We start from the raw sequence: 14,838 nt of genomic DNA on the forward strand, positions 1-14,838 counted from the left end.
AAGGAGTGAAAATTAAATGAGTTATCAACTGCTAAAGTGTGCATACATTTTGAGAGAGAGAGAGAGATGAAAGATGAGATTTCAAGGAATTGGTTCACTCAGTAATGGAAGCTGGCAGGTCCAAAATCTTCAGGGTGGGCCTGAAGGCTGGAGACTCATGAGAGAACCAGTATTGCAGTTCAAGTCCATGATATACAAAAATAATCTGAGATTGAGAATAGTTCAGCTTGTCTTTCTAGAATTTCAAATAATTTTCTATCTAAAGTATGTTATAGGGAATATAGTCAATCGTATTGCAATAACTATGTTTAGTGTCAGTTGGGTACTACATTTATCAAGGTGATCATTTAAGAAGTTATATAATGTCCAATCACTAGGTTATACACCCAAAACAAATATAATATTGTATGTCAGCTATAATTGAAAAATAAAAAATTATTTAAAAGGGAAAAATCAGTGATGATTATGTCAAGATTTAATCAACGGCTTGGGCCATTCCAGGCTATTCATTTGTATTTCAAACTTTAAGAAGAAAATAATCAAGAATGGCTAAATCTTTCAGAGATCTATTTAGAGTTTCATTAATAATATATAGACATACATGGCATTGTAGAACATACCATGGCAAAGAAGCCAAAAAGAACATGCAGAAAAATTATAGTGCTAGAAACAGAAAGCCTGAATAAAGTTAGGAGGGCAATCTTAGCAATCAGGTGTGGAAAAAGTGTTTTTGTGCTTCCAAATTATAAATATCTTTCATGTATTGTTACCTTTGTAGCATCCTATTTTAGGGTCATGTCCTTCAAAGTGACATTTTTCAGATGTAATTTCCATCAATTCTCCTATCACCAATATAGTGAATATCCATTTTTTTAATCTAGCGGATATTATAAATATTAATAATTCCCTAATATGTTTTCTCCAAATTATACAGTAGGTAGTATCCTAATAGCTATCTATATACGTAAAGAGTTAATATGCAAATTAGCCAGATGCCTTAAGGCATCAAGACCAGTCAGGAGGAGCTGTGCACACAGAGGGTGGGAGGGGACTGCGTGCTGCCCCCAGCCCCAGTGGACACACACCAGGAGTGGGTGGTGGCGGCAGTAGGAGTGAAGCAGCCGGATCCTGGGTGCAGAGGGAAGCCAGTACTGGCAGCCAGGGGAAGGAAGGCCTATTCTTGCATGAATCTTCATGCATCAGGCCTCTAGTTTATTATAACTAGGAAAAATGTCTCATTAAAATCTGACTGTCTTTTAGACAAAAGCCTAGTTTTATACAGTGTGCTTCCCTCTGTGCCCTATTTGACTTTAAATACTAATTTATAGCCTCTTATTTTCTACCCTAAGGCTAATCTTTCTAAGGTCCCAATCTTGTTTGAATGAAGTAAAGCCATTGATTCTACCTCTGTCTTTGCATGTTAATTTTTTGATATTTTTTTTATTGCTCTGATTTTGAGCATGTGTTTCTTTTTTTTATCTTTATTGTTCAGATTATTATAATTGTTCCTCTTCCCCCCCCCCACAGATCCCCTTTACCTCGTTCCCACCCCACCCTCTGACCTTACCCACCCCCATCAGTGTATGATTTTTGCCCAGTCTCTTCCCACACCCCCCACATCCCTTTCCTCCCCAAAATTGTCAGTCCACTCCCTTTCTATACCCCTGATTCTATTATATTTACCAGAGTATTCTGTTCATCAGATTTTTTATTCACTTGACTTTTAGATTCACTTTTTTTGTTGTTGTTTTGTTTTGTTTTAAAGATATATTTTATTGATTTTTCACAAAGAGGAAGGGAGAGGGATAGAGAGTTAGAAACATTGATGAGATAGAAACATTGACCAGCTGCCTCCTGCACACCTCTCACTGGGGATGTGCCCGCAACCAATGTGCATGCCCTTGACCGGAATCAAACCTGGGACCTTTCAGTCCACAGACCGATGCTCTATTCCACTGAGCTAAACCGATTTCTGCTAGATTCACTTGTTAACCTGTTAACCGGGGAGTTCCCTTTTTAAATTACGCAACGGGCGCATACTCTTTCACTAGGACATGTCAGTACGTCACACCCAGTGGACGTAATTTTATATTATTATTTTTTTTTATTTATACTTAATTAAAATAAATGAAATATATATTTTTCCTTTATTTATATATAAAGCGCAAAGGAAAATACAAAATTACAAACAAATAGAAAAGAATACCAACAAAAACATGGAAACATCGAATTAAAAATTTATAAATTTTACAAACAATTATAAAGATTACAAAAAATATATACTGTCTCTCTCAGGGCGCAACATATATTTCAAGGATGTATTCATATGTCCTACCCGTTCCCGATAGTATTTACCTTTGATGTATTTATAGGTCCCACTAGGTTAACAGGTTAATAGATATGTATTTGTTGTTCATAATTTTAATCTTTACCTTTTTCTTCTTCTTCCTCTTCTTAAAGAATACCTTTCAGCATTTTATATAATACTGGTTTGGTGGTGCTGAATTCCTTAACTTTTTCTTATCTGTGAAGCTCTTTTTCTGACCTTCAATTCTGAATGATAGCTTTGCTGGGTACAGTAATCTTGGTTATAGGTTCTTGCTATTCATCACTTTGAATATTTCTTGCCACTCCCATCTGGCCTGCATAGTTTCTGTTGAGAAATCAGCTGACAATTTTTGGGTACTCCCTTGTAGGTAACTTTGTCTTTTGCTCTTGATATTTTAATTATGATGTGAATTAGTGTGGTCCTCATTGGATTACTTTTGTTTGAGGTTCTGTGTGCTTCTACTGTTGGTATCACTGAAAGGAATTGACCTCCAGGCCTATTGGCTGTGAGGATCAGCTGTGTCTGCAATGGGAGAACTTCTGTGCTGGAGACACCCTTATGAGACAAGACTTGCTTCAGTGGGGCTTTGGTGCTCACTGAGTCTTCCCCTTGAAGTGTGTCCCTTATGGATCTGAGGAGTTGTAATCTGGATGGTCCTATTCTGACCCCTGGGTATAATGGCTCTTGGATCTCTAAGGAGGTGCTAATTTAGCCTCTGCCTGAGGCCATTCAGCAAGAGCTGCAGAGAGATCTGCAGATTCCTCTTCTTTGTTTTGGTTTTGGAGGTGCCCAGATGAGGCCCAGCTGTGAAGTAATGCAAGCTGCTGTGGGGCCTTGGGCTTTCTTTTAGATGTTCTGGGGCTTTCTGACTCAGCTATAGTTTATTAGGTAAGTTTAGTTTTCAAAGGACCACGCCATTCATATGCAAAGGCTTCTGCACACAGTTTGAATGGGGCAGAGTCTCAGGGCAGAGCAAACAGTAATGGCTTCCCATCAGCCCTGCCTTAAGAGGTCCCGGGGTCTCAGTGTCCCTTTGTAATCACTGCAAGAACCTCTGAGAGAAAGCCACCCCCGAGTTACAGCAGTCTGTATGAGTCTGAGTCCACAGAGTCTCAACTAGAATTGGAGTTCAGAGCAGTGGTGAGTTTATGTCTCCTTGTGGATTGAAAAAGCCACCTACCGTATTTTCCAGCGTATAAGACGACTTTTGAAATGAAAAAAAGTCAGCTGAAAATTGGGGGCAAAAGACCAAAATTGCACAAAAATTACCTGCAGATCTTGACAGCAAAGTCTTTTCTTTGAAGTGGGGGGTAGTTTTATACAGCGAATATAGGCCTAAACCTATGTTTTAACTGTAAAATTAGGGGGTCGTCTTATACGCCTGAAAATACGGTACATACTTTGTTGCCCTTGCCGTGCGCACGCGCCTCTGTACCTCTGGACTTGACTTCTGCAGCTCCTCTGAGTCTCAGTGTGCTTTTCTCTTTCCTTCTAGTTGTAGAATTTCCACTCAGCCAGCTTTCTTGTGGTTCTGGTTGATGTCTGTTTTGTCTTTTAGTTGTAGTTTTGAAGTGGTTGTGCGAGGCAGCAAGGTCAGGTGTTTACCTATGCTGCCATCTTGGTTTCCCTTCAATTTTTTGATATTTTAATGATGGAAGCTAAATTAAGGATGTCATTCTGTTTGTTAAACAAAATAAATAGCCAATTCACTGAGCAAATATTTATTAATTGCCAACTATGTCTCTCTCTCCATCTCTTTCTCTCTCTCTCTCAAAATGAGTGATGAAGAAGGAAAGGGAGGAAAAACCAAGCAACCTAAGGCAGTATCCTTGAGGATATTTCTTCTGTTAGACTGACTCAATAAATTATTGCCTTACCAACTTAAAATAGCCTAGGCCAAACATAACTGGTTGGTACTGCTTGAATTTTAATTTTTGTTTTTGTTTAAGGCTTCTCCAGTTTTACTGAGTTTCATTGTTGAGTAATTAGTAAACATAATATTGATTTTCTCAGGGATAATAGAGGAGGGTTATTTGCTCCTAGAAATGAAAATATAAATGTAGCTATTATTGATCAGGAGCCCATTTTTGTGCCACTGAGCTTTTATGCATACTACCTCTATTAATATAATCTCCAAAATGAAATGATGCCATTTTTATGTGATTCTCGGTACCACTTCTAGAAATGTTTATTATATTTATTAATTGAGTTCATCTCATTAAAACTTTATACTTCTATGATACTTCTGTGTCAATTCTGAAATTTGGAATAGCTGCTTTAAAATTGTTTCCTGCCATAATTTTATAAATAGAATAAGAGGAAAATGATGGTTCACATAAAAATAATGATCATAGACAAGCATTATTATATGTGAGATATTTTGGTTATGTAAGAGATGAAGAGTTATGATGATTGTAATTCATTTTAAATTTTTATTATAGCGGTTTAAGAAAGAATATAATAATAGTAAATACTGACCACTGATTTGTGCTCTTGGTGAAATCATGATCTTAGAATACTAATCAATGTTCTATATATTTTTTACCATATTTTTTACCAGATGATATAATTTACAGTTTATGTAGCAAACTTGTAATTCAAGGAGTATTTTTTTAAAATATATTTTATTGATTTTGACAGAGAGTTAGAAACGTCGATGAGAGAGAAACATCGACTAGCTGCCTTTTGCACACCCCCTACTGGGGATGTGCCCACAACCAAGGTACATGCCCTTGACCGGAATCCAACTCAGGACGCTTCAGTCCCCAAGCCGACGCTCTATCCATTGAGCAAAACCGTTTTCGGCTCAAGGAGTATTTTAAATACTGTTTTATTATGTTGCTATCCTTGTTATACTCCACATATTTCAATGAGCTTTATTTACATTTTTCCCATGACTACTGCTTCTAGAACTTGCTTTTCTTGGACTTTCTAAATCATTCCTTGGGGTATCTCAAACTGAATTCTAAATGCATGATCTCAGCAATAAAGGAGAGCTTTATTACTATTAATTACACAATTGTTGTCTGAAATCAAAGATGTCCTAAAGAATTCTTTCTAAGTATGAGTTTCATGGTTAATATTAACTCATAATTTTTCACATTGCATGAGCACTTCTTGAGATCAAAGGTAATTATTTCAATTTTTATGTTAAAGTCATTACATTTATTTTCTTAAGAATGCATTATATTTGGTTTGGAGAGTATGGCCAATGATAAATTAATTGCTTTATAATTTTAAAAACTTTTTTACAGCAAATTATCGGAACTGTACTCAGTCTCAAGACAAGTTGAATAAAGATATGATTATGTAAGTCAAAATGAAATGTTAATATCACGGACATTGCATGCTGCTTTATTAAATACTTATGAGGAAAACTTAAAAGTTTGATCATCAACATGACATATAAGGGATTAAAGCAAACATATCCTCTTTTTTTTAGGTATATAAAATATTATTACATATTTTTTCTATTTGAAAGTTATGTAAGTATGCTTTAAGTTTTATTTGACAAAATTGCCATCAATAGAAAAGTTGTTTTAGGATTTGCATTTTTACACAAATTTTGCCTCCTAGAATTGAAGGTACATATCATAGAGACTAAAGGACTTGTTTTTCCTTTTTTTAAATATTATTTTTCTTAAAAATCTTATAGAAAAAAATGCCACTTCTATAGTTTAAAAAATTTTAAAAAGTATGCAAAAAATAGTAAAAATAGTTGTAAAATTGTAATATTTTGTTGACTAATTTTAGAGACTATTTCAGATCATTATCGTTATTTTTAGACTAAAAATTATAAAGACTGAAATAAGTAATTTATAAGGACATTTTTTGTTAGTAGTTTTATGTACTAAACAGCATGCTTTCCTCTCTCACATATAGGGTGTCCCAAAAAATGTATACACACTTTGAATGATTATAAAGTCAGTATTTATCAACATACAGTTCATTCTCAATATTTAAAAGAATCTACAGAAATGAATAATATTTTTGTCAATGCCTGTTTCAAACTGATGATCATTCTGATCCAGGCACTGCTGATAACTCAACACAATGGAATCGTAAACATCAAGAATCATTTTTTTCTGTATTTGCAAGCCCTCAGTTCATCAACTGTTGCCATAAACTTTTTTAAAAAAAATATATGTTATTGATTTTTTTTATAGAGAGAGAAAGGGACAGAGATAGAGAGTTAGATACATCGATGAGAGAGAAACTTGATCAGCTGCCTCCTGCACACTCCCTGTTGGGGATGTGCTTGCAACCAAGGTACATGCCTTTAACAGGAAGCGAAACTGGAATTCTTCAGTCCACAGGCCAATGCTCTATCCACTGAGCCAAACCAGTTAGGTCTGTTGCCATAAACTTTATCTTTTATGTATCCCCATAAAAAAAGCCTCGTGGCACTTTAGGATAAATTTTTTTGCTTAAAGCTTAGTCTGATTTCATCCATTATTTCAAATCAGTTAAACCTGAAAATTAAGTGAAGTATCAGCTGTTAAAGTGTATTTACATTTTGGGAGGACACCATATTGAGTTTGTTAGTTAAAGAGACACTACTGTACAGGGTATAATCATTGGATTTCAGTAATATCTCAATAAAACTATGAGTCTTTACTATAGACCAAGGGGATTTGTCATGTTTTCACCCAAGGGTAAAGCCTCTATGTTGCACAATCCCAGGGGATACCTATCACATCACAGTGATAGGTATCATTCTTTTTTTTAATTTTTAAAAACTTTTTTTTTTTTTTTTTTTTTTTGAGAGAGAGAGAGAGAGAGAGAGAGAAGGGAAAGGGATAGAGAGATGGAAACATCGATAAGAGAAAAACATCGTCAATTGGCTGATTCCTTCACACCCCCTACTGGGGATTGAGCTTGAAACCCGGGTTGACCAGGAATTGAGCCAGTGACATCTTGGTTCATGGGTCAGTGCTCAACCACTGAACCACACTGGCCTGTCATGGCTACATCCACTTTAGCTAGGCATGTTATCACTCTATCTCTGTCTCCATCTCTGGAATGCCAGTATAAATTTTTCAAGTGAAAGTATTTTAAAAAATTCTGAAAGGAGCCCTAACTGATTTAACTAAGTGGATGGAATGTCGGCCTGCGGACTGAGGGGTCCCAGGTTCGATTGTCATGGACATATACCTTGGTTGTGGGCACATCCCCAGTAGGGAGTGTGCAAGAGGCAGCTGATCAATGTTTCTTTCTCATCTATGTTTCTAACTCTCTATTCCTCTCCCTTACTCTGTAAAAAAAATCAGTAAACTATAATACCGTATTTTTCAGACCATAAGACGCACTTTTTTTCCCCCCAGAAGTGGGGGGAAAAAGTCCCTGCGTCTTATGGTCCAAATATAGCCTACACATATACTGTAAAAAAAAAAGTTTTTTTACTTGCCCGGCTCTGTGTGGTCTCTGTGTGCTTGCCCGGCTCTAAAATGGTTCTAAATGCTGCTGTTTACTTTACAGGGTTGATTACATGTGTTTATGACTGTGATGTTGGGTTTTAATGCACATAAAATATTTTAGGACACTATTTGTTTCAGAATCTTTTTTTCTTCATTTCCCTTCTCTAAAAACTGGTGCATCTTATGGTCCAGTGTGTCTTATGGTCCGAAAAATATGGTGTGTGTGTATATATATATATATATATATATATATATATATATGTGTGTGTGTGTGTGTGTGTGTGTGTGTGTGTGTGTGTGTGTGTATGTGTGTGTGCGCTCCAATGTGCACTAAAAGTTTGTGGGTTTGATCCCCAGTCAGGGCCCAGTTGCCCCCAACTTCCCTCCTCTGCTGGCCTGGTAACCCCTAACTGCCCTCCCCTGCAGGCTTAATCTTCCCCAACTGCTCTCCCTCACAACTTCCTTCCCCTGCTGGCCTGATCACCCACAACTGCCCTCCCTTATAGACCTGGTCCCTCCCAACTGCCCTCCCCTGCTGGCCATCCTGTGGTGGCAATCTTGTGTCCACTTTGGGGCAGACATCTTGTGTGTTGGAGTGATGGTCAACTTGCATATAACTTTTTTTATTAAATAGGATAGAGACCTGGTGTATATGCCTGGTCTGTGTGATATGACTTGGGTGTGAAAATAATGTCTTAGGAGAGGAAGCTGAAGGAGTGTGAATACAGTGGGAATGCTTACAATTTAACAACTGTAATCTCACTGGGGGAATAAAATTGGTTCTATAACCATTAGAATTATTTTTGGATTTGTAATCAAAATGATTTTATGATTTGTCTTTGACTATTCACAGATAATTGCAAATTTTGGTTTTATAATCCCAAGTCATTTTATATTTGCTTTCCTAAAATTTATTAAATTGGAATTTTTTAATACTTTATAAATACTATCTAATAAAAGAGTAATATGCAAATTGACTGTACATCTGCTACACCCACAGGCCATGCCCACCAGCCAATCAGGAGCCAGTATGCAAATTAACCCCACGAACATGGCCACAGAGCTGCAGCAAGCAGGAGCTTGGGTTTCCCTGGCAATGGAGGAAGCTAAGCTTCCCTGCTGCTTTGGCTGGCCCAGGCCTACAATCAAGGCTACAAAGTTTCAATTATAGAAGATAAATAAATCCCAACAAAAATGGTGGCAGCCATGGAGCTGGAGAGAGCAGGAGGCTTGAGTTGCTCCTGGTGATGGAGGAAGCCAAGCTCCCATAGCCCTGGCCTGCTTTGGCCTCCACTAAAAAGTTTCAATTATAGAAGATAAATAAGTTCCAACAAAAATGGCTGTGGCCACAGAGCGAGCAAGAGGCTTGGCTCTGCTCAAAGCTACAAAGTTTCAATTATAGAAGATAAATGAACCCCAGATACCAGGGCCTTCGCTTGGGTTGCCTTCGCTTGGGTTGCCGGGGGCATAGCCAGCCTGCAAACCATCACAGGCCCCTCACCCAGGCCATCCCATGCCCCAAGGGAACCTCATCCTGATCCAGGATACAGTTCATGGCAAACCAGCTGGCCCTCTATCCAACAAATGTAAAATGACTTGGGATTATAAAACCAGAATTTGCAATTATATGTGAATAGTCAAAGATAAATCGTAAAACCGTTTTGATTACAAATCCAAAAACAATTCTAATGGTTATAGAACCAATTTTATTCCCCCAGGGAGATTACAGTTGTTAAATTGTAAGCATTCCTACTGTTACACTCCTTCAGCTCCCTCTTAGGTGTTTTCATACCCAAGTCATATCACACAGACGAGGAGCATTTTTCCTTTCACAAAGCTTAGCAAAATAGTTCCTTTTGACTTAGACCAATAACTTCTATTTATAAATAACCCCTCTTCTCCCAGTGCCTAAATCCACCCACGTCTTTATCCTCCATAGGTTGTCTCCCCTTAGTGCCAGTTCCAGTATGACAGGTCCTCCTCTAAAAGCACCAGTGAGGCCACACCAGTCACACATTAGCTCCTGCCTATACCAATGTTGACTGGGGTCCTAGTTGTCTCGCCCCTTTATGCCCAAGAAAGTTATCGTGTTCTCCTCTCTCTTCCTCATTCTTGCTAGTATTCTCCTGCCTTTTCATGACATCTGTGACAACAAGATATGTGGTTATTCCCAGTCCTTTCTGTCTTGTACAACCCTTCATTGATAGCCAAGTAACTGTAACTATCATTGCAATGCTGAAAATCTCTTGGTCTTTTTCCCTCACCATCTGTATCAACCTCAATAAAACAGTCTCTTTTAGGAGCCAGGAGTCTTAAACCAGTGACTCCTATCTCCACATGCTCTGCCTTTTAACAGACCTACTTAATAAGAATCTGTAACTTAAAGATCTCCGCTGCTCTGCATGACCTAGTCAGAACACCACAGCCTCTGTCAAGCCTGAGGGAAGATGCCAGGCCCATCAATTCTCACCAATCGTTTTGGGTTGAATTAAATTAATATAGTACCACACTATGCTCTTTACTACACTTCTTAACACACATATAGCATCCACTTTAGTAGTTTGAGCACAGAGCTCTTGAGAGCTATCTTTCCCCCTTTCAATATGCCTAGTCACCCTCCCATTGGGCCTAGGAAGCCTGTGCAGGCCTTCTGAGTTTCTCTTAAAACTAAGTATCTAACTGGTTAAAAAGTTACCCACAACTAGTTATATTTTATGACCTCCATATAGTATGTATTGCAGCATCACTCAATTTGCAATCAGTGAAATTTATCAGGAATCGATGTTCTCTTAAATCTGATTTTAAGTGCTAACTACTTACTAGTACTAAACATGCTCCACTTTTAGTATGTCTATATTAAATGCTCAATGTAGAAATGCTGCTGAGAGAAAACATGTTCTGAAGACCTGTCTCTATTCTCCTCCCCAGTCTTTCAGTACAAATGTGATAGGCTCTTTTTGTTTGGGGGTGTAGTAAGGAGGTGTTTGGGGTTTCTTTGGTGATAAGGGAAAAGTTGTTCTTGGATCTCACTAACATTTCTCATCATCTTTTTCAGGTTGACCTTATATTACGTTGGAATAGGAGTTACTGCTTTGGTTTTTGGCTACATGCAAATTTCCTTTTGGGTTATGACTGCAGCACGACAGACCAAGAGAATTCGAAAAGAGTTTTTTCATTCCATTTTGGCACAGGACATCAGCTGGTTTGACAGCTGTAACATTAGTGAACTGAACACTCGAATAACTGAGTAAGAGTATGCACATATAGCCTATCAACTTTGTTTTCATATCTGACATATAAACAATCCACTGCATTTATTTGTTTCAGTGACATCAACAAAATCAATGATGGTATTGGAGACAAGATTGCTTTGTTGTTTCAAAACCTGTCTACATTTTCCATTGGCCTGGTGATTGGCTTGGTGAAGGGCTGGAAACTCACCCTAGTGACTCTGTCTACATCTCCTCTTATAATTGCTTCAGCGGCCATGTGTTCTAGGGTAGGTGAGATGGCTAATGTGTTGACTAGAAGTGGGAGTGTAAATGAGGTGTTTTACTGAGTTTGCCAGAAAGACATTTCTGTTCATTTTTTATGTCTCAAATAGAAAGGAACATTATACACCAAAATTACTTTTGGTTTTATTTACTGTTAATCAGCATTCTATCCTCAAGTTATTTGGCTATGATGAGGCTGGTTTTAGTATCTTACTAACATTAAAAAATATTCATCTTCATTTAGCAGCCTAATGCAACTTCATATGATAGCATGGATAAAGTATTGTGCCTGGATACATCAGATGTATCTAAATTCCCAGATAAATGTGTTGCAGTTTATTTCACTAGAACAGAATGAGAAAATCCTAAAATAGTAAATATTCAAATACCTTTTTTATGTCAGCTATTTAAAGTTTAAAATGTTAGTAAGGCTCTGAATTATATTTAAAATGTTTGCTAATGTCTATTTTTATGTACTATGTAAAGCTCTTTAAATTTTTAAATATCAATAAATTGTGTAGGTGCATTTTAAATTATAGTTTTAGCACTGTTATACTGTGAGTATACCACAAGATATTAACCTATTTATAGCCAAATCTTGAAACCAATGTTTTTTGTGAAGACTAAAAACAACCAATATATCCCTAATAGGTATCTCCAAATCATGTTTTTGTTAAGTCTACCAATGTACATACTCATCTCCTAGATTTGAGGTATAGTGTACTCTTAAGGGATGGATAGAGTTTTTAATTTTGCAAAGCTAATTATTCATTATGAAAATCAACCCCATAAAATTCACTGAGTGTATTTTCTAGCAATATAAAAAGTCAACCAAACAAGAATTTTTCGCAATGATAATATTTTGTGGTTAATAATTCCTTAACAATAGACCCAAATGTTTACACAGCAAATCTTTATTTAGTGTGACTTCGAGTGTTGACCTGGTAACCCTTGTCAAAATCTTATTTGAAATTAGAACCTCTTAGGAGAAATATTACCCACAGTATGTTGCTAAGATCAAATCTTTAACTTAACTGCCCAGGGAAGTGACGTAGACAAGTTGTTTAAAAGGAATAGCAGTGGGGAATCTAAGTTCTGCTATTGTTGTATTAACTGATTATGAAGATGAAGCAAGTAAAAGTTATCCAATTGACTAAAGAAGTTAGGTGGATAGCTTCTAGCTTCCTTCAATTTAATTTATTTAGCAAACATTTATTAAATAAATATGCACTATAGCCAAGGCTTTTTGCTGCTTCCCTTCTAGTGATATATCATAGAAATTATAATCTTTTGCATTAATTCATCAAATAATGGGCATTACTCAATTTATGCTACCTTCTGAGTTTAACAACTGACAAGTTTTGTCTTACATATAATAAAATCAGCTCCAATGATATGAAATGTACTTTGGAAGTGGATAGATCTGCTATGTGAGTAGGCAGTAGTTAGACTCAGAGGACAAATTCTATTCCCTTTCATTGTGCTAATTATTAAATTGAATCCTCTACTAATTAAAGGAGTAATAAGTGCATATAATAGAGGAAAGGGCCCATTCTGATTTTAAAATTTTGGGAAATCACATAAACCTTCCTAATATGACAAAGAGTGATATTCTCCTCTCTTTGTCTCTGGAATCTCACCTCTTAGTGTTTGGAGATACAGCATTTTCTTAGATGGCTGCATTACACAGTAATAGCTTCTGGGGTCATAACCCAGGCATATGCAAGGATCATCTTCTCCTGCTACAACCTGTGACCAATATCCTCTATAAGCCTTGCTTTTTACATAATAACAAATCAAATCAAGTTAAATTAAGCTTACTAATTTCCAGAGTACTCCCAAAATAACTGAATTCTATAATAATATCCTTCTCCAATTCAAGTCTTTATCAGTTATATAAACACCCAAGTTTTTAAAAATACAGAGGGGAAAAAAATAGTAAAACTCTACTCATAGAAAGCAAAAATAGAGATTTAGATTCTAGGTTATGTTAGGTTAAGATCTTTCACTGCTGTGAGACTTTATAAGTCAATTAAGCCTGGACAGTATGACTCAGGGTTGAGTATTGATCAATGAACCAGGAGGTCACTGTTTGATTCCCAGTCAGGGGACATGCCTAGGTTGTGGGCTCAGTCCTCGGTAGGGGGGCATGCAGGAGGCAGCCAATCAATGATTCTCTGTCATCATTAATGTTTTTATCTCTCTTTCCCTCTCCCTTCCTCTCTGAAATGAATTTTTAAAAATCAGTTAATATATCTGGCTATTGGTTTCCTCATTTGTAAATCAACGAGGTTAGATTAAGTGACATTAAGTACCTTTTGCAATAATCTTATATAATAAAAGGCTAATATGCAAATTGACCAAATGGCAGAATGACCAGTAGCCATGATGCACACTGACCACCAGGGGCAGACGCACAATACAGGAGCTGCCCCCTGGTAGTCAGTGCTGCTCACAGGGGGAGTGCTGCTCATCCAGAAGCCGGGCTCATAGCTGGCGAGCATAGTGGTTGTGGTGGGAGCCTCTCTCATCTCTGCGGCAGCGCTAAGGAACAGTGAGCTGAGCGGTAAGGAAGCTGGCAGGTGAACCTTCCCTGCGGGTCCCAGAATGCGAGAGAATGCAAGCCAGGCTGAGGGACCCCTTCCCCCAATGCACAAATTTCGTGTACTAGGTCTCTAGTAAAATTATGTTATTCTAGATTCTACCTGAATTAAATGTTCTATGCATTGTTACTACCCTCGGTCATTCTTTGGTTAACTGTAGTTATGGTTTATTACAGATAGTCATCTCATTAACCAATAAGGAATTAAATGCCTATTCCAAAGCTGGAGCTGTGGCAGAAGAAGTTTTGTCGTCCATCCGAACAGTCATAGCCTTTGGGGCCCAAGAGAAAGAAATTCAAAGGTCTGTTCTTTTAATTATGACAATATATGCTTGGTTTTATTTTTCCTCCCAAAGACTATTATATTATGTTTTGTCTTTTAAAGATATGCATACAATCTAAAAGATGCAAAGGATGTTGGCATTAAAAAGACTATAGCTTCAAAACTCTCTCTTGGTACTGTGTACTTCTTTATGAATGGAACCTATGGACTCACTTTCTGGTATGGAACCTCCTTGATTCTGAGTGGAGAATCTGGTTATACCATCGGAACTGTCCTTGCTGTAAGTTGTATGTGAGAACAAAAGTAACTGGCCTACATACATTTTTTATTTAGAATATAGTGAAAAAAAATTCTCTTTGAATAATATTTAATATTCAAATGTGAAGATTTTTAGTAAACATAGGAATACTGTTTCCTTCAAATGATTTGTATATACTTTATTTATATATATATATATTTTTTTTATTAAATTATTATCTGTGTACATATTTTAACATTGCCCCCCCCCATACATACCCTCCCTCCCCAGAGTTTTGTGTCCATTGGTTGTACTTATATGCATGTATACAAGTCCTTCGGTTGATCTCTTATCTCCCCCAGATCTCCCTACTCTCCCCACTGTAATTTTACAGTCTGCTTATTGCTTTACTGTCTTTATATCTGACTTTTTGTATATACTTTAAATTTTAGTTACAAATGGCAGGATATATTCA

General features: G+C 37.0%; 1 protein-coding gene across 1 annotated transcript in view; it reads left to right on the forward strand.

The window, feature by feature from the left end:
- The window catches only part of ABCB5 (ATP binding cassette subfamily B member 5), a gene marked incomplete at both ends in the record, with an annotated part of 77,482 nt that overhangs the window by 4,801 nt on the left and 57,843 nt on the right, over nt 1-14,838 (forward strand). The window contains 5 exons of the mRNA XM_084897121.1: nt 5,584-5,638; nt 10,802-10,993; nt 11,074-11,245; nt 14,020-14,144; nt 14,228-14,405. Coding sequence (XP_084753247.1) covers nt 5,584-5,638; nt 10,802-10,993; nt 11,074-11,245; nt 14,020-14,144; nt 14,228-14,405 — 722 coding nt within the window. The remainder of the gene's footprint in view (nt 1-5,583; nt 5,639-10,801; nt 10,994-11,073; nt 11,246-14,019; nt 14,145-14,227; nt 14,406-14,838) is intronic.

This window comes from Pipistrellus hanaki (genome assembly GCF_964339955.1).
Source record: "Pipistrellus hanaki genome assembly, chromosome: 10".
NCBI lineage: Eukaryota > Metazoa > Chordata > Mammalia > Chiroptera > Vespertilionidae > Pipistrellus > Pipistrellus hanaki.